Here is a 25,948-nt window from a genome sequence, read left to right as displayed (position 1 = left end):
ATTTCGAGAAACAGTGAACCTCCAGCCAATGTGACTAATATTATCTTAGCGATCCATAAAAAATACAGGACTTCAGACAAGTACAATTTTGTCATCTAAGGCCACAAGGGAACCACTCTGCACATGTTTTGGTTCAATATGTCAAAGGTGTCTCTCAGTTTGTAACTTGGATAGAAAAAAATCATAATATTCTTAAAGCCACTATAGCTCAGGATGTATTGAATTTCTCTTCTTCTTAATGAAAGTTACAATATTCTTATAAATAAATAAAAAAATTTCAACATGAAAATTGAGATTCAATTCGTCATAGTTATGGTATTTATAGAGTTAAAGGAAATTCTATTGTTTGGGAAAAAAGAAAGAAGAAGAAGCAAGGTCTAAGGGGTATAATGGTCTAAATTTTCAAATGGGCCTGGGATGGATCATGATTCATGAGTTGTGTTCACTGCCCAAATTGTTAGTGAGCAGTGCGTCTAGGGACACATTAAAAGCTATCCTCTGACAGCTCAATTACTGATCAGATGAGAGAAGAAAGTGCTTAGACGGGAGCAAGAATGGAACACCCATGTGCCCATGTGATACAAAATACAAAACAACGAGACACACACTTTCAGATGTAAATTAAAATCCATACCCACATTTCCAAACCCACTTCTATATATTGTCCTACCTCAATATCTTCATAGTCTCAAAATGAAAGTATTTAGTATTAAGTAATGGGGAGTACTGTTTATTACACTTTAAAAAAATTTCATATTAAATGAAAAAAAAAAGTTTTTATATATGGACTCATCAACCTCATCTCACGTGACCATAAGATTAATAGCACGTGTATTATTCTTTCTTTGATTTGATAAAACTACGGTTATTACACACTTATGTAGATCCATACAAATGTGTAATAAGATTTTTTTCTTTAGTAATTAGCAATTACATCCCCTCTAATAGCTTTTTTTTTGCTCTTTTTGAGAAATCCTTCTAATAGTTTAGTACGTAGCTTGAGTGAAAAGATAGCTCAGATCTCTCTCTCGCGTGGAGACAGCAATTTGTTGAAAAAAGAGCGACTTTTGAACTGCCACTTTAGCACGTGGAAAAGGTTAAACTATGGACAAAATGAGAAGGTAGTACCATGCCAATATGCCATCGTAGTTTGGGATTTTTATAGTCATATATGTACGTCATTTTCTTTGGTAATACTAATATTTTTCTTTGGTATATAAAATATAATTTACTATCAATTTCTTGATAGGCACTTAAACGGCCTTAATTAGAAGATAAGGACGTGTCAATTAACAAATAACAGTGAGCTACATCTACGATACTATGATGAGAACACTGATAAAAGATCGAACATTACATTCGTAAAACAGCATTATAGAAGGGGTGTGACTACATTTTTTTGTAATTGGATTACAGAGGGTCCATAAGTATAAGTTATACTTGTTAATTGTTATCCATCGCTTACTCTGTGTTTACGCTGATCTGAGAGGTGTGGTTCAGTGGTAGAAAGCTCTCATTGTTCTATTATACATGTTTGCATGAGTTGTGAAATTTGAAGTAAAAAGCTCTCATTGTTCCATTACATATGCTTATGTGAGTTGTGGGATTTGAGTAGTAACACGCCTCATTTTTACTCAAGTGGTACCATTACGACCTGAAAGACATTAAAAAAAAAAAAAAAAAAAAAAGAAACCCAGATGGCCGGAGGTGTATATAAACTTATAAAAGTATCTGATCCCAAAAGACATGTTAACCAAAAGCGTCCAAAACATGCACCCACTCACACGCCTTGTAATCTTCTTTGCGGCCTCGTCCTACCTTTCGACTCACGAGCTGACCTTGCCATTTCTTACGCAATCTTACCCTTTACTCAAATCAACCAACAAGAACACATTTATCCAAAAAGAGAGAGAAACAAAAATAAAAAATAAAAATACAATTAGAAAACAAACAAAAAGGCAAAGCAAAGGTCTCCATCACCCTTGCAATTTCAACCCCATATTTTTACACACAACAAAATTATAAAAAATAATATATAATTCATCATTTTCACTCCAAAGCAACCTCCTCCTCTTCCTCAAACTCTACCTCTCTATCTATCTCCCTCCACCACCCTACACCACCACACTCTAAATATTTATCCCATCTTAATTAGCCTACTTGTTTTTTTTTTAATCTTCCACTGCCACCTTCTTTATCTCTTTTTAAAGTTTTTAAGTAACTCTTATAGTTATAGACCCTCTCATCCCCATAAATTATATTTTTTCAGTCAAACAGCACAAGCTAGCAATGACTAGATTATTTCGATCCAAATCTTGCGGACTCGTTGGTCTCACCGAGTTCAACCCTGTCCCTCCAGCTCAGGGTCCATTGTTCCACAACAAGCAGAACAAAAACGAGGAAGAAGAAGAAGATGATGATGAGCACGAGTTTGAGGATGAATATGGTAGCGATGTTTCAGTGGAGCCCATTTCGAGAACCCGTTTCAAAAGTAGGAGTCTAAGTCCGAGGTCAAGAAGGGGTGCTGATAATAATAAAGGTGCAGGACAACAACATCAATGTCATCAGTTTCCAATACTGGATATTCTGGCTGCGGCTCTGAGGAAGTCTTTGGTGACATGCAGTGTGGAGACATCAGAGGATGTTTCTTCCATGGATATAAGCTGGCCCACCCAAGTCAGGCATGTTTCGCATGTCACTTTTGATAGGTTCAATGGCTTTCTTGGCTTGCCTACTGAGCTTGAGCCTGAGCTTCCTACGAGGGTGCCTAGTGCCAGGTAAGGTTCTTATTTGTTTTCTCACTTTCACCGTTCTGAATTTGATTCTTTAGTTACTTAGTTAGTCCTCAAAGATTGGATCTTTGCATTTTTCTACATTAATTATCCATGCATTTTGTGGTTTTCTGTCCACTATGGTTAACTTTTCATGATAAGAAGGAAAAGTAGACATTTTGGAGTGTTTTTGTATGACACTCAATTTTTCTTATTTACCCTTTTTATTGATAGTTATGAACCACTTGGGATTTTAAGCTGCAGAATGGTGGTTATGTGTGCTTGTGAAATACTGGTTTTTCTCAATTCTGGGGATAGAAGGAATGCTTACCATAACATGACTGCTAATTGTAGAATTGGGGCCTTAGGGGGGAACTTTGAAATAGATGCATGGGAGAAATTAAATTTCCCTTCAACTTAGAAGGAGATTCAACGAGATTTCTAATTACCATTTTTTGTTTTTGTTTTTGTTTTTGTTTTTGGCTAATTGTGAGCATGGGGATTAGATCTCCGGATTTAAACCCCGCAGAAGGGAGCTGATGCCATTGGAGTACAAGTCCGTTGGCATCACCTTCTTCATGTTAATCTTAAACATCGCAGCAGCTATATATATATATATATACACATATGATTTGAAAATCATTTGAGCGTTCAGAGTTAGGCATTACATACTCAATTGAAGTTGACCAAGGAAATTGATTTGAATTGAGTTTAAATGGCCTCTTCGTGTTTTATATTTGAGTATATAGATGAAATGCAATTCAGTTCAACATATTTCAACTCAATGGAGTTTATTAGTTGATAAGAAATGTAAAGTGCCTTCAATTAAAGGTGAGGTACCTTCACTTAAAGGAAAAGAGAACAGACTATATCAGGGAAGAGGTCTAGATCTAAGTATGGATGCTTTTTTCAATGAAGGATATAGACCTTATTATATATGTTTAGCCATCCTAATACAGCTTTGAGCTTAATTATCTGGGGATATACTCTTCATACTTCCATGAGGGCATATTTAGACATTAACAAAAACAGATAATTGTTGTCCTATATGTAGGCTTAAGGTTTGTATTTCTTTTCTTTATCATAAAGGGTTATTAATTTTGCAAAACAAAAGGTGTTATGTGACGTGAGTCTTATACTAATAGAGGTTTTATTTAGAGCCTTGTACTTAGTGGTATTGCTCAGTTTTCCCATGGAGGAGAGCTTGGGTTCAAGTTCCTCCTGCTCCACTTAATGTAAGCCAAAAAAGAAAAAAGAAAAAAAAAAGAGGAGGGGCAGGACAGGGGGCACAGGGGGACAGGTCTTTGGATGCTCCGCCTTTTGCTGGTCCTAACTCCTAATAACCTGTGTTTGTATATGTCTTTTCTTTTGTTCCACCTTTTAACCACTTACTGGTTGAAGTTTCTCTTACTTCGACAATGGAAAGTAAACTGTAATTCTTGCTGATGTGGTTCGTTATAGTCCATTGGTTGTGTTCAGTTTGCATAGAAAAAGATTAATTGGTTAGTATTTGCTCTATTGTAGGAGTTGGATGAATAAGGATCTTCTTTCAAATGATCTTGAGTATATCCTTTGAATCTATTTTTGTTCCTGGCATTCGATTACTGAACACAACTAATTCCTTAAGATAAATCTGGGCAGATTTTTACATTATTTTGATTTCATGTTCATAGGTTTTAATTTTTACCTTGCCTCATCCTTTCTTGTTTTCCATATTATTTTATTTGACTAGTTTGATATACTGTTTATTTAATTGTCCAGTGCAAGTGTATTTGGAGTTTCTGCCAAGTCAATGCAGTGTTCTTGTGATGATAGAGGGAACAGTGTTCCAACAATTCTTCTTATGATGCAAAAGAGGTTGTATTCAGAAGGAGGCCTCAGAGTATGTTTTGTTTGTGCTTTGACTTAGTTGCTACACGGATTGAAATGCTACTTCTTGTTTCTTTTTGAAACTTTTAAGTTTTTATTCATGTTATTATGCTTGAAGGCAGAAGGAATATTCCGAATTACTGCTGAGAATAGCCAAGAAGAGTATGTCCGGGATCAGCTAAACAGAGGTGTAGTGCTGCGTGGTATTGATGTTCATTGTTTAGCAGGCTTGATAAAGGTATACCATAAGGATGTCACCTTAGTTAAACTCGACCAATATACATCATAATTTTTTACCAAAACGTGTAGTAATTTAGTTGGGGAGAGACTAATTTTAGACTAAAACAAAACTTCCCATTGTCTTCTCAAAATTTTGAATGCTGATATGTCAATGCCCATATAAATGGTTTTCTACTATGTCCATCAGCATGACAAATATTTGAAATAAACTACCCAAATATGACATCTAAGGGAGTGTTTGGATACTGCTTATTTTGCGGAAACTGAAAATTTATTGTTGAAAGTACTGTAAATAAAAGTAAATGTTAGTTGAAATAGTACAGTGGGGCTTATGAATAGTATCAAAAAGTATATGAATAGTAACATGGAACCCACCAAATTTTCAGCAGAACACAAAAATCTTTTCTTCAAAACGCACGCTAAATTTCTTTAATCTTCTGCTTGTTTTTTGCATTCAGTGAGAAGTTTGGTACTTTGGTTCCTGTCTTTAATTTTTTTTAAAGAAGGTAAAGGAAATCAGCTTCCAAGCATTCTGTATTGTATTAGGAAAAATATTCAGATGTAAGCTTTGAAGATTTAAAAACAAGCAGCTGTAAGTTTTGCATTTCAAACATAATTGAAGTGCTGCCAAAAAAAAGAGTTCCATAAACTTTCCAATTGAGAACTTTTAAAAACTTATTTTTCTAGGTTGTCAAATGCCATTTTAAATCCTTTATAGTCATATGATTTCCTACATTTCATGTAGGCATGGCTGAGAGAACTTCCAACAGGGGTACTTGATTCTCTCACACCAGAACAGGTGATGCACTGCAATACGGAAGACGACTGCACTCAACTTGTAAATTTACTTCCTCCTATGGAAGGTGCACTGCTTGACTGGTCTGTCAATTTGATGGCGGATGTTGTGCAGCACGAACAATTCAACAAAATGAATGCACGCAATATCGCTATGGTTTTTGCACCCAACATGACTCAGGTTTGATAATGTTTTCTTAATATTATTTCAAATTTCTTTTACATAAGGCGCTCCTAGTTGATTGCTCTATGGCAATTACCCTCTAATATTACGGAACTCTTTTGCTTTTTAGGTAACCAAATGCTAAATTTTTTTATGCAACAATAAATGTGTCTAGTTTAAAGGGAATTTCCTTTAAACTAACCTGTGTCATTCTTCGGGACAGTCATAAAAAAAAAATAAAAAAATAAAAACTATTTTTCTTAATGAATTGCTAACATAGATAGAATGGTCACTTCCATGACAAAGCTGATTCACTATGATAAAATTTTCCTAGGTTCTTTCTAGATGGGACTTATTCATCATATAAAGGCTTGCAACAAATTGGCAGATGTGGCTGCAATGACAAGTTAAAGACTTCTTTGTTTTCAAACACATCTCATTTTGTCTACGGACTATTTTGGATTTGAGGAATTAATTCAAGGAGTTTAAAGAAGAAAAAATGATTTGTACAAATCTTTTTATATGAATTTTAACAATACACAATGAATTTGAGTTTTGAATATTTTTATCCTTTTTTTTTTTTTTTTTTTAATGTTTTCTTACATCATGATCAAAATTGTCTTTTTATTTTGTTTACACAATGAATTTGAGTTTTGAATATTTTTATCCTTTTTTTTTTTTTTTTTTAATGTTTTCTTACATCATGATCAAAATTGTCTTTTTATTTTGTCACCCATGAACTAAGTCTTGACTCTTCCACTGGTTGCAGCTGGCAGATCCTTTGACTGCATTGATTCATGCTGTCCAAGTTATGAACTTCCTCAAGACACTGATTCTGAAGACCCTTCGAGAAAGAGAGGAATCAGCTACCGAGGCTAGGCAACTATCTTCATGTTCAGATTCTCCCATCCACAATGATGACCCAGTATCTTTGATGTCAAATGGTAAAGAATCCCGTGATCCTTGTGCCGCCAATAGACCTACCAGCATTAACTTCTTGAGGACTGCCACATTGGACAGACTGGAATCCAACACTATGGAGAAACTTTGGAGCTTTCATAGGAAGAGTGATGGGGAAGAGGAAGAGGAAGATGAATTTGAATACGAGTCAGGTAGTGACGCACCTACAAGGTTTGAGATGGGAGCTTTAGAAAATGGATGTAGAAGTGGATATGATACTGGGGACTGGCTAAGTTTGAGGAAAGGAGTGAGGAGGCTATGCAGGCATCCTGTGTTCCAATTGAATAAGCCGCCTAAGAAGACTCGAAGTCTTGGCATTATAAATACTAGGGGCTGAGGTGGAGAAGCTTGGGCATGGAGTGGGCACTGAATGGTTCCTGCCTTGGGTAGTTTGTGGTGTTTGTGTAAACCTTATAATAGTATAGATGTTAGGTGTGTTTGGTTCTGTAGTAACATGTGACCAGGCACTAACTAATATAGTGTAATGAATCAACAGTGATTTCTGAGGGCAGCCTCAGGTTGTATGAGTTGTAAGCACTTGGTTTGGTTTAATAACAATGTCAGAGATCTGATGGAAGTGAAAAGATGATGCAGCTTTGGATGCAATAAGTTCTGAATTTAGGGATGCTTGAATTGAAGAACAAGGAAGGATGTTAATACTTACGGCGCATGATTAAGGAGATGCAGAAAAATGATGATGAGAAAAATGTGTTAAATTACCCATTGTCCCAAAAACTTTTAAGTTTTTAGAAAATGGGGAACGCTTAGTGTTGGGAAGGAAGATAACACTTCAGGGAGACTCCGATTAAGCTGTTAATATAGATATAGGGACACTACTTAACACAAAAACTTATATTTACAGGTTTGGGTCTAGTTATGTTGTATTAATTTCTCAACTTCTTGTCTATGTGAAACTTCCATTCACGCACATATATCCAACTCCTTTTATTTTTGGATTGGTATTCCTTTGATCCATATTCATGAATCATGATAAGCCAAGGAAGCTTAGCAATGGCTACGTGCATCATTCTAGAAGACAGTAAATGACTAATCAAATAAGAGTACTCCAAATATTTAGGACAATTAGGACAGCCTTATTTTTGGTGTGTGCAATTTTTTAAGAAGCAAGTGTAATAAAATCAAGTAGTATTGTGATTTAAGAATGGAGCTTGGCTGGAGCGCATCTTTTTGGTCATCAGAATGGTGACAACAGAAGAAGGGAAAAACCACCATGAACACGAAAACCCTCAGAAACTAGGGAGATTGGAAACGGAGCACAAAGGCCTGACAAGTTTAGCTGCTGAGTTCCCATCAAATCTGTTGGAGAATTTAGACCTATTGTTGCTAGGAAACCAATTTTAATTCAAATTGAGTTAATTACCCAATTATGCTTGCAAGATCAGTTCGTGGCTAATCATTGGACACACCAATATCACTAAAATAAACAAGTGCGGAAAATATATAATTCAACGATATAGTTACAAAGAGAATCCACCTTGATCGGGATGTTGCTCTCAAAAGTCTATTTGGTCCTCCCTTGTAAGTTCTTACATACTTTAGCAACTAGGTCATGAAATTTCTAGCGATTAGATGACTCAATGGTCCTGATTTGAATTCTGGACCCGTGATTCTTGATCGATCAACGTGTGTTGAGATATTTGCCGAGATTCTAGAAACTTGGTTCATTTTTCTTTTTTCTTTTTTGAGAATCTTATAAACTTGATTTTTCTTGAGCTATTTTGGGCATGAGTCTCAGACATCAAATAGTCTTTGTGGTCCCCAAACCTACTAGGGTTGTGGTACTGGGCGAAGGATTTGGGCCCCCAATTTATTTATTTGTGGGCTTTCTAGCAATCCTCTAGGTGGGGCTCCAAGCACCAACTAGATAGTCTAGGCTGTATCTTTTCTGTGAACTTTTAGACCTACAAACCTTACCCTCTGGCAGTTCTTCTTCCTCCCCCTTTGCTCACAGTCCCTTCCCTTTATGTTTTCACTCTTTTTCTAGTATTTTCCAACCAACCTTCTTGTCTGCCTTCCCACCCCTTATATAGTCTCTCTTTAGTGGGGTATTAATCATTATCATTTCACTAATTCACATGCATTTCCACTTTCGCCAAAATTCCAAGGAATCATCATGCCTTCTAAGGATTCTCTTCAAACTTCTTCCAGACTCCAAATAGCGTTTGGTAGCGAGTTCCCCAAAGGCACTAATAACTCTCAGCAACCGACTTTAGTTTAGTCAATTCTTCATCGATTTCCCACCATCTCATCAATCGGTGGTAGGCCGAGTGCTATAAGATTCCCCCAAACAATAATTTCTATGTCCCAATGCACGTGTTATCGAGCTGAGCCCATTCCAACCGAGTTTAAGGTTCACTTCCCTCTTATGGGCTAGTTTTGGCTATTTAGGACAATCTTGGGCCTTAGTTAAACGGGTCAGTACTGATTTTCTGGGCCTAAACCCCCCACAATAGCCCCCCCCCCCCTACAATCGTATTTTCACGAAGTGGGGATAGGATCGGGGATTCTTGCCTCGACGCTCAGCTAAGCTTTTCAAAAGCGATGGTTATATCTCGGGAAGACAAAACGTCACTCCATTAATACAGCAGACATGACAACTTGCTCTTTATGAATGCGTGGCAACATTTGACACATCGAACGGTCTTAATGAACTGACTCTTTGATTACTGAGGCATGCATAAGTAGAAACAACGATAAGTATTGATTAGTTGCTTTGCAGTTACATTAAATAACCCTTCCTCCTATAAATATTGTCATTCTTTTCATTTACAAGTTTCTTTAGTTCTTTTCAAATTCAGAATCCTTCTTACTCTTTCTTCTCGAGCCCTTAAATTTCTCCTAAGACATCCCTCTCATCAAGAAGTTACTCAATAAGTCTTCTTTCTCCTGTTTCTTTCATTCTCATTTTTCCAAAGTTGTCTTAATAGGAAAACGTGGATTTTTCGTACCTTTTAAACACAAATGCAAATGTAGAATCCTTCAAAACTAAGTTTAATATCCCTCGTGACATGAACATATCATATTGTTACGAGGGAGATATAGAGGACCAAAGATTGCCTCATGTGGTCTTTTTTCCTTTAATGTCAATACTAGAGGGTGGAGTTAGATTTCCAATAGATCCCCTTTTACTTAGAACTCTTAGTTTTTATGGGCTTAGCCTCGACCAGTGTCTGCCTAATTTTTATAAGATAGTAAAATGTGTGGGGCGTCTTAACTGACTGTATGACCTTAACCTCACACACCGTGACATTAACTTCCTCTATGCCATTCGGGGAAGCCTAAGGAATGGGTATTACTTTCAAACCTGAAACACCATGGTTAGGTTGATATCTTGTCTCCCCGACTCTAATTGGAAGTTCGCAGGGGAGTTTGTGAGAGTGAGTGGGAATTGGCTCACCAGAGAACTCACATGTTCGACCTCTCCCAGCCAGATAGGTCGGTGCCTCTTTTCTAATCCTTCAGTATGACCCTGTTGTGTGCTTTTTCACTTTAAGCTTTATTCTGTTTTCTCCTTTTTTTTTTTTTTTTTTTTTGGGGGTACTTTCAGCATGTTATTATTGCTATGTATATTTTTATTAGTTTTGTTCATTATTCTTCACTATAGACTCCAAAAGGTTCTAGCCTGACCTAAGTGTTATACGAGCTTGAAAGCTGAACTTCTTCTTATGCTTAGAAATTTTTGTGCCCTACGACTGGCAATTAAGAGCCTCTCACTTAATTCTCGGGTGCATTCCTTCGTACACTAGCTATCAAGACTTGTCGGGAGCTTTAATAGTTGGAAGCCCCCTTTTATCCTATCTCGACGTTTGGTTGCCTGGATTCCTGCCGCAAAGGCCTACCAGTGGTGAAACTCGACATCAATGGCCTAGAATAGTCCGGGAAAGCTCACTTGAACCGATTCGGGATGGTTTGGGCGACACGGTTTTTCACGATCATGCGGTGCACATTCTAATAGAAGCCCCCATTACAAACACTCCAATCCCCTTGAATTCGATTGTGGGGATGGTTCAACAGTGCAACATGGCTTTTGAATGCTAGTTCCCAACAGCACAACCGGTCGAGGGGCAGATTGCCTCTCAAAGAATTTCTCAACAAGCCAATCCGCCCCTAGGCCACGCTAACACAGGAAGAGGAAGAGGAAGAGGAAGAGGGTAGTCGACGACCTTATCACTGAGTCTGGTATCCCTCCTACCGACCAACCCCCCACTACTGTGTGGGTACTACATTGACTCCACAGCCTAAGGAAACCCCCCAAAGGGTTAGGCCTGCTGGTCAACCAGTTATTATCAGGTCCCACGTGGCCTCCACCTCTTTAACCTCTACTTCTGGATGGGAGTGCAACTTTCAACTGGGAGATAAAGTTCTGCCCATCGACTCCTACATTTGGACTTGGAGGAATGGCCTCAGGGGACAAGTCTCCGATAGCCTTGGCAAGGCTTTATTATTGCTTGCTGATCTAAACCACTACACGGATTGTCAGGACAAAGATATTGTCCCGAAGTTAAAGTGGCACACTATAGCCGTGAGTATATTTATTCCCCATTTGTTATCATTTCTTTATTATTATGCCTTTACATTTTCCAATTCTATACTAATTTTATAAGTGTTAATGCTCGGATTACACTGACTTTCTCCTATTATCTCTATTACCATCCCAGGCTGCCCAACTGACCCATATGGTGGAAGGTCGGTTAAAAGGCATGATGGAGGAGGCCGACAAGGAGAAGGTTTTGAAGCAAGTGGCCAAGGCCAGCTCAAACGAAAAGATCCTAGAGCTTAACATGGTAGAACGTTGGGCAATCACGACAGAGAGGGCTCGAGAATTGGCTAAGCAGAAGGTTGAGGACTTGCAGGGGAAGCTTGGAGAGGTCGAAGTCAAGCTTACTGAGGTTTCTAGTATCCTCTCTGCCCAGGACAAAGAACTTCCCAACTTAAAAGAAATAATGAAGAATTGTGAGCAAGTATTTTATAACATAGGCTTCAAGGATGCCAAAAACTTGGCAGGGGCAATCGTCTTCCAGGCTCAAAAATTTAGAATCGTAGAAGGTTGGATGGCAACGGTTAGCGTAATTGGTCTCCCCGAGAGTTCCCCTTTTAGAGACACCAATCAAATTCCCCTGCTCAATGACTCACCCTTAGAAGTACAGATAGATGACCAATTTGAGGATGCTGAGAAAGAAAAGGGGGAGGATGAGCTCGGTATGAGGGAGTTGTCCCAACAAATTAATGCTCACATGGTGGTGATTGATGAGGAGAACCCGACCATAGCCACTCCTATCGAGACACAAAGCGCCCCCCAATCAACCTCAAGTTTAGTTCCTCCAACTGCCCAAAAAGCTCCCTTAACCACCTTTGCCGTGCCTTGAGAACCGACCACCTGACCTGTTAAACCATTTTCTACTTTTTATTTCTTATTTCTTATAGGGCTGTTAAAACTTTTTTGTATTTGGCCGAGTGATATTTTATTTATGTATTAAACTTTATTTGGTACATTTTTTACTGAATGCTTGAACTTTTTTAATTAAGTTGTTTGCTTAATTAGAGTGTGAACTTTATTTGGCTGTTCCCACTTTGTTTCCTTGTAACATTTAATCTATTCTTCACACTATTGTAACGCTCCAATTAGAGCGTGATTGCATGACCGAACCCCTTTCATACATATGATTTATTATTTTGAAATGAAATCATGCCATCATACCTCAAAAAATCCTAAGTATGAATAGTCGGTAACACATTTGCAACATTTTCCCGTTTCATTTCCAAAGGGTTTATTAACTACAATCCCGTGGACTACAAATTCAAACAATAAGCCACTTTAATTAAGGCCTTCCATATAAAGATAGTCTTTGTTTCTAAAAGTGTTTTTTTTTTTTTTTACAAGTTGGCGAATAGGCTCAGATCGAGATAGGGTTCTTATCTTCAGATATTTTGTAAAGGCTTCCACTTGATCGGTGATCAAAATCAGACCGAGGCCAGGTTTACACCCTTAGAAAAATTCATTATTGTTTCCACCTGGTCGGTGACCGGAGTTAGGTTGAGGCTAGGTTTTTGTCCTTAGAAAAATCTGTTAGGTTTCCACCTAGTCGGTGATCGGAGTCAAGACGAGGCTAGGTTTCTGTCTTTAGAAAAATTCATTAAGGTTTCCACCTAATCGGTGATTGGAATTAGACCGATGCCAAGTTTACACCCTTAGAAAAATTCATTATTGTTTCCACCTGGTCAATGACTGAAGTCAGGCTAAGGCTAGGTTTCTGTCCTTAGAAAAATTCGTTAGGTTTCCACCTAGTTGGTGACCGAAGTCAAGCCAAGGCCAGTTTTTGTACTTAGAAAAATTCATTAAGGTTTCCTCCTGGTCAGTGACCAGAGTTAGGCTAAGGTTAAGTTTTTTTCCTTAGAAAAATTCCTTAAGGTTTCCACCTGGTCGGTGACCAGAGTTAGGCCGAGACCAGGTTTCTGTTCTTAGAAAAATTTATTAAAATTTCCATTTGGTCGATGACCGAAGTTAGGTTGAAGCCAAGTTTTTATCACTAGAAAAATTCATTAAGGTTTCCACATGGTCAGTGACCGGAGTCAAGTCGTTTCTGTCCTTAGAAAAATCTATTAGCTATTGAACAACACATAATGTAACAACTGACTTCATTCCACATTCTTCACTCAAGTTCATTTACAAACTGAAACACATCTTACAATTTCAATTCCACATTTAAGGGTAATATTTTTTCAGATTATAAACATTCCATGGTCGGGGTAAAGGTCTTTCTTCCATGTCCTCCAAGTAATATGCCCATGTCCTAGCTACGGCTGTCACCCTTAGGGCCTTTCCCAATTCGGGGTAAACTTTCCCGCACTTTGATTTTTCATATTCCCCACTGCTTTCTACAAAACAAGGTCTCTGGCTACAAATTCCTTTGGCTTTACATTCCTGTTATACCCGCAGGCCAATTTCTACTGATAATCAGTGAGCCGAATAGAGACCATGTCTCATCTTTCTTCCAAAGAGTGTAAAGTCAAGACCATTCGAGCGTCATTATCACTCTGTGAGAAATCTGCAACTCTCATGCTTGACAAGTTAATCTCAATCGGTATCACTGCCTTTGCCCCGAATGTCATAGAGAAGGGAGTCTCACCTGTCGATGTTCTTGGTGTGGTTCAATAAGCCCACAAAACATTCAATAACTCCTCGGCCCAATTTCCTTTCGCCTCTTCTAGCCTCTTTTTCAAACCATTCATTATCATCTTATTCGTTGCTTCCCTTGTCCATTGCTCTAAGGTAAGCTAGTGATGAGTACCTGTTAGTTATTCCTAAATTACTATAGTACTCCCGAAAGGATTTACTTTCAAAATGCAGTCCATTATCTAAAATTAGCACCCGGGGTACCCCGAATCTTGTGATGATGTTTTTCAACACACATTTCTTCACATCCACATCCGAATATTCTCCAAAACTTTAGCTTCCACCCATTTTGTGAAATAATTGGTAGCGACCAACACAAACCTCTTGTTCCCCGTAGCCCGAGGGAACGGTCCAATTATATCCAGACCCCACTATGCAAAGGGCTAAGGGCTAGTGATCGGGTTCAGATTTTCGCCCGATTGATGAATGATTGGGGCAGGTCTCTAACACTAGTCACACTTTTTAATGTAGTCGGCTGTGTCCCACTATATACTCGACCACCAAAATCCCTGGGTCATAACTCGGTGAGCTAGAGACCTTCCTCTCGAATGTCCACCATATCCCTTCATGTAGCTCGGCTAGAAGTTTGGTAACTCTATTCGAATGGAAACATAACAAATAAGGACCCCCAAATGAGCATCGACATAACCTTTTGTCCTCAAAAAGCTAGAAATGGGCTAATTTTCCCCTTACTTTCTCTGACTCTTTCGAATCAATTAGCAAAGATCCATTAGATAAGAACGAAATATATGGATCCATCTAGCTTGGTCCCAACACCATAGTTGATGCTACAATCACGTGATGCTCTATACTCGGCTACTTCAATAACTCCACAGAGATCATTGAGGGAGTACATTCATCCAACGATGAGACAAAAATGGCTAATGAATCGGCATGACTATCTTGACTTCTTGATACCCTAACCACTCTCACTTTCTAAAAAGCTGCTTGTAGAGCCCTAAATAACTTCAAATACTATTGCATGCAGGAATCCTTTGCCCCAAAGCTCCCTTCAATTTGACTTACCACCAATTTTGAGTTCGAGAATACCTCAACTTCCTCGGTACCAAGCTACTGGACCACCTTGAGTTCGGAAATGAGAGCCTTGTACTTAGCCTTGTTGTTAATGACTTTTCCAATCGAACTCCTTCAGGAGATATCATTACAACCTCGATCCCAAATCCTCTTGTATTAGACGCACTGTCCACATACATGCACTGTTAACGCCGGCCTCGATTGGAATGAGGCGGAAAAATCGCCGCCGTCATCATAGGCCCTCATTTAACCACTCACCGTGGCGACAGCTCCAGCGCGTGCGGGGTGCCATTAAAGGGCCCCTTTCAATATGATGATGATGGTGTGGCTTGTGCGGAGCTTCGGGTGCTCCCTCTCTCGGTGGATGAGGGTATTTATCTACCTTTGGCATTATGGCAGAAATTTGGGCCAAATTTTAAGGGGTTACCAAAGATAAGTGGAGTCTTCACCAATCATTGGGTTTTTTCTAAGATGTGATTGGTCACCTGTTTCTAGTTGATTTTATTATCGATCCTAGGTTAAGAAAAAGGGAATTTTTCCTAATCTAATGTGGATGGCAAAAAATCTTGATTCTTAGGTCCAGAAGTTTGGTTAGTGTGGGGAAGATATTACGCACCCCACGACGCCTATCCAAGGACAGTCCTTTGTTTTGATAAAACCTTAATTTTTGGAGATTGGCAGAAAAGACATGATATTGTCATCGACTTTTAGAGCTCTGCATGCATGGGGACTTTGGGGTTTTGATTTTGAATGGGTGTGATCCCAATCTATGCTTTCCTAATTTCCTAAGGCATTCAAGCAATGTGCCAAATTTCTACGGTGAAAATCTAGCAACAAGTCCCCTTACTTTTGCGGCGAAAATTGGGCATCGATCGCCTTAGGTGACACGGACTGTGACAATCACACCAGAGGGGGGCGAGCAGGTATACATATACATACATCATGCATAATGCAAGCACATAGAGCAGGAAAGTAAATGCCTACATCCCTAGAGCATGGCCCAAAATATATGTGCAAGAAAGTAAACAAGGGCCACTATACTCTAGAGATGAGGACGAATGGTACACAACATAATATACCTAATACAAACCATTTAAGAGAGAAAGGGAGGAGAAAGAAAAGGGTTTAAAAGAGTACATAACCAAACGGGAGAGGTTAGACCCCTAAACCTACCAAACAAAATCACTTGGCTCATATCGACATGCTTGCATCTGCACCCTTTTTGCTTGCGCTTAGTAGACTGTACCCTAGCTCTAAGTGTCCTTGCTCCATGTGTGTACAAGCAAAGATAAAGACAAGAAACTAGTAGACAAGCAATGGACTGTGACAATCGGGCGACAAGTCCCTTTACTTTTGCGGCGAAAATTGGGCATCGCTTGCCTTAGGTGACATGGACTGTGACAATCACACCAGAGGAGGGCGAGTAGGTATACATATACATACATCATGCATAATGCAAGCACAAAGAGCAGGAAAGTAAATGGCTACATCCCTAGAGCATGGCCCAAAATATATGTGCAAGAAAGTAAACAAGGGTCACTATACTCTAAAGATGAGGACGAATGGTACACAACATGATATACCTAATACAAACCATCTAAGAGAGAAAGGGAGGAGGAAGGAAGGGGTTTAAAAGAGTACATAACCAAACGAAAGAGGTTAAACCCCTAAACCTATCGAACAAAATCGCTTGGCTTATATCGACATGCTTGCGTCTGCACCCTTTTTGCTTGCGCCTAGGAGACTGTACCCTAGCTCTAAGTGTCCTTGCTCCATGTGTGTACAAGCAAGGATAAAGACAAGAAACTAGCAGACAAGCAATGGACTGTGACAATCTGGCGACAAGTCCCCTTACTCTTACGACGAAAATTGGGCATCGCTCGCCTTAGGTGACATGGACTGTGACAATCACACCAGAGGAGGGCGAGTAGGTATACATATACATACATCATGCATAATGCAAGCACACAGAGCAGGAAAGTAAATGGCTACATCCCTAGAGCATGGCCCAAAATATATGTGCAAGAAAGTAAACAAGGATCGCTATACTCTAGAGTTGAGGACGAATGGTACACAACATGATATACTTAATACAAACCATCTAAGAGAGAAAGGGAGGAGGAAGGAAAGGGTTTAAAAGAGTACATAACCAAACGGGAGAGGTTAGACCCCTAAACCTACCGAACAAAATCGCTTGGCTTATATTGACATGCTTGCGTCTACACCCTTTTTGCTTGCGCCTAGGAGACTGTACCCTAGCTCTATGTGTCTTAGCTTTATGTGTGTACATGCAAAGATAAAGACAAGAAACTAGCAGGCAAGCAATGGAAGGAAAGGATGCAAAGGGTATGTGAAAGAGGCATAAAGCAGATAAGCATGATAGACATGACAAGCATAGTAGGAAAGCAAGCAAACAAGCAAAAAGGTAAAAAAGTAAGGAAAAAACAAAAGATGGTGTCTATGAGGGACAAATGTAGGTTTGAATCGAATGTCCATAACTTCATTGTGTTGAAGCATGGACGACACACTAGCAAGCAAGACTTATGCATGGACATGTACGCAAGCGCGTAAAGATGCATATAAAGCCAACGGGTGGCACAAAAAAGCATGGCAAACATATCATCGCACAGAGCAAAAAACGAGAAAGATATGCATGAAGCAACTGACATCATGGCAATGCATCCCAAGTGGTTGCATCCAAACAGGGCCTTATGGGCAGATGTAACCATATAACCACACGACCACTAAGGGTGTTAAGCGTGGCAAAGCCTAGAACAAGAGAGGCTAACACAAGCATGAAGCATAGAAGCAAGTAAGCATAGACATGCAAAATAGGTGATCTAAACCCTTTTATGTGGGCCTTCGTGTATGAATAATGACAAAGACCACAAGGTCTAGATCGGGTCCTAACCATTAGGCCAAAATACAAGAAAGAAAGATAAAGCAACAAAAGGGCTACAATAGCACATGGCATGACAAACATAGCCTAGGTTTAGGCACACAAACATGGCATGGAGTGCACAAGTACATGAAATATAGCAAAATCATGTAGAGAACATAGATCCAAGCACATAGGCATGTGAGAACATAGATGTAAACATGTAGAAATTTAGCACATAGACATGGAAGGACATGAATCCAAGCATACAAGCATGTGAAGACTCAGATATAGGCATAGGAGCATAGAACATGCATACAAAAATGTAGATCTAAGCAAGAAATAACCATAGACATGATATCAAGCATGTGAGCATGTACCCTAACATTAACATAGAGCAAAAAGGGGAACAAAACATTAAAAAAAAAAAAAAAAAAAAAAAAACATGGCATAAAACCCTAAGCATGTATATCTAAACATATGAACATGTGGAAACATGGATCTAAGCATGAAACATGGCATAAGACATAACAACAAAAAGATTTAAGCTTGAAGCACAAATAAAGCAAGAAACATGTTACAGAAAGCAATAAATCATGTTATTCGAGCAAAAAAAGCAAGATAAATGTTAGGAAAAGATTTAGAAGGTTAGGGGTGTGGATGATAGCTAAAAAAGCTACATCCACACCCCTAAACCCCAAATCCAAAGTGTAGAGCTAAGAGAAGGAAGATTGAGTATAAGAATAATATCTTGTGTTATTGGTGAAAAGAGAAGAATCAAGACATTTTGATGCATTTTTTGGTGTTTGGAAGAGGGAAAAATGTGTAGGAAAACTAGGTAGAGAGTATAAATTTAGAAAAATGTGTTCCTTTTCGGTCTGAGGGGTGTATGGGGCAATTTATAGCCTTGGTGCGTTTTTTGAAGGGCCAGCGACGGCCCTTCAAGGACTGCCAGCCTCAAAAGGCCTTTGATTGGATTGATCTTGACTTCTCTGAAAATATTTTGAATTCCTATTTCTGAAAAGGTATGGATCTTGAAAATTCAATGATCGGATCAAAAGTTATGGCTCTCGAAAGTTTCTGGTGCATCGATCAGTGCATTATCCTGATTTTCATGATGTCTCGACCGTTTTAACTCCGATTTTGACCCATGAATATTCGTTGGAACAAGAATTTGATAATCTCTGTAATGGCACTAGTTTTATCCTGTTTTGACAGCTGGATCAAAATTAGGGTTTTTGGGCCCACCTAAGATAGACTTCGGGTCAAACTTGGTCAAATTTGTCAAAATTCTCCAAGAAGCTCGGTTTTGATGTAAAACTATGAAAAATTTTATTTTGCGAGGGTTTTTACATTGTTTGACATTTAAAACCCAGGGCTGACTAGGGACATTTTGGTCATTTTAGCTAAAAAAGACACTTCGGGTGCTCCAGTGCTCGCACAGGTTGTGCCACATCGTTATGGATGTTTCTGTGGCCTCGCAGAGAGAACATTATATTTTGGATTTTTCGGGGTCCGACATGCAAATCGAGGGAAGACAAAATACGAAATCAACACATGCCATTTTTTAACCCTAACCTGGCATATCCCAACGGGGACTCTTGGTTCGGGGGTGAAATTATCTACAAAGTCTACCAATGCCTGACCTTTAATAGAATTCCACTGCTTGTACCGTGTGACAACATTCCAAGTTTGGTTTCCCATTTAGCTATCCTTCTAGTGAAATCTGACCTTCTCAGAAATGACTATAGGGGGTACTCGATCAACACCCACACAGCATGGGCTTGAAAAATAATGCGGCATCTTCCTCGTAGCATGCATCAGTGCTAACGCCATTTCTTCTAACGGAAAATACCGAGTTTCCGCTTCCGCCAATGTTTTGCTGAGATAATACACTGGTCTTTGGATCCCTTCCTGATGTCTTAGCAATATCGAGCTCATCACGTGATCAAAAACTGCTAAATATATATACAAATTTTTCTCCGAGATCAAGTTGAGATAAAACAAGCGAGCTAGCTAAATAAGACTTTAGGTCTTTAAATGCCGTGTCACATTCTTCCATCCACTGAAAACCCTTCCACCTCTTTAACAACCAAAAGAATAGTCTACACCTATCTACGGACCTCGAAAGGAACCTATTCAGGGCGGCAATCATCCCAGTGAGCTTTTGCACTTCCTTAGGGTTAGTGGGTGGTTTAAGTTGTTGAATGGCCGTAATCTGATCGAGGTTGACCTCTATTCCCTGCGTAGTTATCATGTAACCCAAAAACTTACTCGACCCTACACCGAAGTCACATTTTTTTTGCATTGAGGCTTAACTTATGTTGCCTCAATATTTCAAAAACTTCTACTAGATTAGGAACATGCTCTTCATTTCTTTTACTCTTCACCACCATGTCATCAATATAAAATTTTACCGTTTCATCGATCTGCTCTTCGAACATCCTGGTAACCATTCGTTGGTACGTAGCTCCTACATTCTTTAATCGAAAAGACATCACTATGTAATGGTAAATACCCTCGAGTGTAATGAAGGAGGTTTTCTCTTGATCTCAGGTGCTAAAGCGATCTGATGATAGCCTTGAAAGGCATCTAGAAAGCTCATTCTCTAGTGTCTGACCATAGCATCCACCAACTGATCTATCTTTGGTACAGGAAATGGGTCCTTTGGGCATGCTCAGTTGAGATCAGTAAAATCAACACAACCTCTCCATTTCTTGTTTTTCTTCTTTAACACCACCGTATTAGACAATCAGTCGGGGAAAAACACCTCCTTGATAGCCCTCGCCTGCTTCAATTTCTTCATTTCCTCCTTCACTGCTTCCACATGTGGTTTTGCCAACCTCCTAGGACTCTGCTTCTTCAATGTGACCAGAGGATCTACATTCAACCAATGTGTAATGAAAGTCAGGTCCACCCTGGGAACTTTGTACGAATTCCATGCAAACACATCCATTATGTATTAATGATAGGAAAACTTCTACCTGATCTTCCACTTACAGACTTTTCCCTATCCAAAAGTACCTATCAGTATAAGACAAAATTCGCACTATCTATACTTGATAGGCTTTCAGCATTTTGTAATTGCTATAATTGCTCCATTCCAACTTGGTCCTTCTGCTTAATCTCATGGTTTATCGCAGCCACCAAGCACTGTCTTGCCACCTTTTGGTCGGCTCGCACCACAGCCACCCCATCTTCAACTAGAAATTTGATTTTCTAGAGCAACGTAGAAGGTACCGCCCCCATAGCGTGAATCAAAGGCCATCCCAAAATCGTAGTGTATGGTGAAAAAGCATTAACCATTATGCAATTTACTTCAACCCCCTTTCCCTCGGTTACTATCGAGAGTTTTACCTGCCCCTTCAGCATTACCACTTTCCCATCAAATCCCACTAGTGGAGTATCATATGTACTCAAATCCTCTAGCTTCAACCCTAGCCCCTTATATAGATCGAGGTACATGATCTCAACCCCGCTCTGTTGATCTATCATAACTCACTTTACTAAGAATCCACTGACTTGTGAAGTCACCACCAAGGCATCATCATGTGACTGGGATGTTCCTTCCAAGTTTTCTTCACCAAACGTGATCAGGACTGAGGTTCTCTAGAGTCTTTTCTTTGGTCAGTCCATAGCATCTACTTCAGGTGGGGCCACCACACTCAATATGCCCCTTTAGCAACTCACACTGACTCCTATGAAAGTTGCATGAATAACCTCAATAATTCCTGGGGGTGGGGGAAATACATTGTTACTTCGGTTTCCCAAGCCCTGGCCTATACTTACTCCTTCTTGGTTGACTGCAAATTCCTTCAAATGCCCCGCTTTAACGAGCTGCTCCAAGTAGTCCTTCAATACACAGCACTACTCAGTAGTATGACCTTTCTCTCTATGGTAAGTGCAATACAAACTTTAATTCCTTCTAACCAGGTCTCCACCCATTTTTCCTGGCCACCAAAACTAAGGCTCATTCTTAATACGCTCGAGGATATTATAGACAGGCTCCTTAAACGTCACATTAACTCCTTCGGTCTGCTGCGTCGAGTCCATACTAGGGACCCTTGACTCCCTTCTAGTTCTTTGCTGAAACATCTCGGGACAATAATCTTTGTTGTATTATGAAGAGGCCGGGGCTTTGCCTTTGCCTTGTAGCCGATTGTCTTCCAACCAATTATACTCTTCCATCATTCTCATAAACTAATGCATGTCCTCAAGGGGACGCATGGTTAGAAAATCCCTTAGCTCTGACTCTTTGGGAAGCCCAAGCCAGAAGGTACTGGCGGCTACTCATGCATTTCCCCCTTCTATCTCATTATATAGCTCCCAATATCTATAGGGGTGTCCAATAAAACCGTGATTTGACCCACCCGCCCAAACCCGTCCGATCCAACCCGACAACCGACCGACCTGACACCGATGATGTTCGACGACAGTTCTCGACCTCCAGAACTCAAAAACGACGGGTCGGCTGGCGAGTTTTCTCTCCAAAACTTGAAGAAACCCAACCGAACTGAGATCTCAGCATTTCCCGGTAAACCGTTTTAGATCCGGCGAGATCTTAGCTAGATCCATGGAATCTTCACCAGATTTGGCGAGATATCACTAGATCTAGCAAGATATTAATCGAACCTGATGAGATTTCGACAAATTCGAAGAAAATCTGACGAAAATATCCCCAAAATTTCGTCGATTTCGCCATTAAAGCGTAGGATTTTGGCCGCTTTTCAGATCTCCAACTCTGACTGAACCAACCACCCTTTGTTGAACGTCTGATCCGCTCGATCCAATCAACCATACCAGTTGGCTGCGGGTGGAAATTTCTACCATTTGATTTGGTCGGGTCAGTTCTAGGCTAAGCACAAACCTGACCTGGACCAACCAGTGGACAGGCCTAGTTTGCATAAGATCGGAGGGTCTCCCTACTCCTTATCCTCATGGATAACAAGGCATCGATTGGTTGAGGAACCTTGCTACATGTTATGAATCGCGCCCTGAACGCCTGCATCAACTCCCCAAAATTGCGAATAGATCCTTTCCTTAAACTATTAAACCATCTCATTGTCACTAGCTTGAGGCTGGAAGGGAACACCTTGCACATCAAACCATTGTTCTAGGAATAGAGTGACATCATATGAATATAATGACTTACATGCTCCACCAAATCAATTTTTCCATCATAAATGGTAAATGGAGGCGGGTGAACTGCCTTGGCATTTCCGTGAGCTCAATCTTGTTGGAAAAAGGTGAACAGATAACTCTCCTCAATGCACGGCTCATGGCATCCAACATGGCATTATGGTGCTCGTGCCTATCACGATGGGGGAATTCATGATGATGCCCTATGGTTTCACAAGATCTGTCCTTCGACTGTTGTGAACTGCCACCCTGAGATGACTCTCCCCCAATGTAATCGGGATCGTCAGACGAGCCCTCCTAGTCCTTTCTATTGCGTCGGCCCCTTAGCTCAATCTCCAGGTCCTTAACTTGCTTCGTGAATTCTCTGGCTCTCATTCCTAATCACTGTTATGAGATCACTCGGGGATATAAGACATGGTTCATTCCCCTTGCGAAGATCCCTTGTCTGAATCATGTCTGGTATGATGCCCTTTTTGCATACGCTACTTTCCCTTCTATGCACCATTTCCAACCTCCTACGACCCCTTAAGGAAGCCCTCGAATGCTTTCCTCCAACAGAGCCTTCTTTAGCATGCGAACCCTCCATAATTGGACGATATCAAGCTAGCTCCAAACCTCCAATTGAGTAGGATTCCCACAGACAGTGCCAATTGTGGTCCCCAAACCTACTAGGGCTGTGGTACTGGGCAAAGGATTTAGGCCCCCAATTTATTTATTTGTGGACTTTCTAGCAATCCTATGGGTGGGGTCCAAGCACCAACTAGATAGTTCAGGCTGTACCTTTTCTGTGAACTTTTAAACTTACAAACCTCACCATCTGGCAGTTCTTCTTCTTTTTCCAGTGTTTTCTAACCAACCCTTCTTGTCTACCTTCCCACCCATTATATAGTCTTTCTTTAGTGAAGTACTAATCATTATCATTTCACAAATTCACATGCATTTTCACTTTTGCTAGAATACCAAGGAATCATCATGCCTTTTGAGGATTCTCTTGAAACTTGTTCCAGATGCCAAATAGCGTTTGGCAGCGAGTTCCCCAAAGGCACTAACAACTCTCGGCAACTGAATTTAGTTTAGTCAATTCGTCATCGATTTCCCACCATCTCATCAATCGGTGGTAGGCCAAGAGCTATAGGATTCCCCCGAATGATAATTTCTATGTCCCAATACACGTGTTATTAGGCTGAGCCCACTCCAACTGAGTTTGAGGTCCACTTCCCTCTTATAGGTTGGTTTTAGCTACTCAGATCGATCTTGGGCTTTAGTTAAACGAGTCGGTACTGATTTTCTAGGCCCAAACCCCCCCACAATCTTCATATCTCATCATAGACACAACTTTTGTTCACAGTTTGTCAACCTATAAACTATATATAGACTTAACAAAAACATCAATAGCTGAACTAGCAGCATTAGCATGAAACCAAGTGAGTAGGTGTAGAACCACATAGCTCCTTGTGGGGGGGGGGGTCCCCCCCAATTTGTTCCTCAAAGTTGTACTAGTCCAAGAGCTTAAAGAAGCTTGTCCTTAAATAAAATAATACTTGGCCTCTTCAATTGTCCAAATTGTTAGGTTCTAAAGATTTATAATTAAATGTTTAGAGTCTCAATTTGTATAGGTTGGCAAGCCGTGAACAAAACATGTCTAGAATAAGTGTTAGACATTGCTCAAAGTGTTTCAAGTCAAGACTCAAGAATATTCAAGTTGCAGGAAAAAGAATTGAAATTTTGTGAAGCTTGATCGATCAAAGAATAAGGCTTGACCGGTCAAATATCGTAGAAAAATAATTTCTATGGAATTTTAAATCAGGCCCAAGCCCATGAAAATGTTTTGGATTTCAATTCAACATTCTTAAGTATAAAAAGAAAACCCTAACTACGTTTTGAAGACGCTTAGAAGACTTGTGAGTTACTCCTGTGAGATTTGAGAGTTTCTGTACCTTCTAATTCTACAAGTGTCTACCAGAACAAGATCTACAATCAAATGCTGGTGGAATCTATTTTTTGCAAGATCAACAAGCTGTGTTATGAAATCTTTGAGTGGGATCTCAATAGTCACAAGTGTGGGTGCTTGTGTGTTGCAAATCCAAGAGAGAGAGAGTCTGTGGATTTGGAGCTTCATGTGGTTGTATCAGTAAGTTACTACTAGAGGTAGCAATAGATTTAGGGTTAAATCTTATTGTAAAAACTTCAATTCTCTTTTTAGTGGATTTGTTTACCTTGAGTATAGCTAGGTCAAATCCTCCCCAGGTTTTTTACCTTGAAATTGTTAGTTTCATTGGTTTCCCCGTGTAATCATATCATTGTCTCTTTTAATTTTTCGATGTTTGCATGATATGATTTATTACTATTTAACTTAGATCTGAATAATAAACCTAAGTATCAACTTGGCTAATTCATTAGGTTAAACAATCTGTGTGTTTAAGGGTCTAAACAAACAAACTCAAACACTTGTAATTAATCCAATGGTCAATAACTGCTCTCTCCAAATAGCATAGATGTTAACCCATTAACCATTTCAAAACATGAATTTACTTTTCTCCCTTAATTCTCATTGTCATGGAAACTACAGCCTATAAGTGCTTTTGCTTGTTTTCCTCTATAGTGTTGCCAACCCATTATTTATTTCTTATCAACTCATCTCATCCCAATATTCTCAACACAGTCAAACAAAACCATCAAAGTTTGTATTGGTGTTCGGATTTTTAAGAATATGCTTTGTTTATTAAGGCTGTATTGTTCTTTTTTTATTTTTCTATAGTTATACGATAGTATATTACTGTATTACATTTCTCTTCCGGTTAGTATATCGTCAGTTTTTTTAAGTTTATTTTTTTGGGTTTGAAATTAGGTGCCAAATAATTCATTAAAAAAATTATAATATAAGAGAATTTTAATAATATGAA

At 39.4% G+C, this 25,948-nt stretch overlaps 1 protein-coding gene across 1 annotated transcript; it reads left to right on the top strand.

Moving 5' to 3' along the window:
- The first annotated feature begins 2,020 nt into the window (after window positions 1–2,020).
- LOC111993272 (rho GTPase-activating protein 3) lies at window positions 2,021–7,760 on the top strand. Its single transcript, XM_024025121.2, has 5 exons — window positions 2,021–2,777; window positions 4,533–4,653; window positions 4,759–4,878; window positions 5,626–5,856; window positions 6,608–7,760. The coding sequence occupies exons 1-5, from the start codon at window positions 2,290–2,292 to the stop codon at window positions 7,133–7,135; spliced, it is 1,488 nt and encodes a 495-aa protein (XP_023880889.1). The 5' UTR covers window positions 2,021–2,289; the 3' UTR covers window positions 7,136–7,760.
- Window positions 7,761–25,948: the final 18,188 nt, after the last annotated feature.

The sequence above is a fragment of the Quercus suber genome, unplaced genomic scaffold, assembly GCF_002906115.3.
Source record: "Quercus suber isolate HL8 unplaced genomic scaffold, Cork oak 2.0 scaffold_550, whole genome shotgun sequence".
NCBI lineage: Eukaryota > Viridiplantae > Streptophyta > Magnoliopsida > Fagales > Fagaceae > Quercus > Quercus suber.
This window is presented reverse-complemented; position numbering and strand designations above follow the sequence as displayed.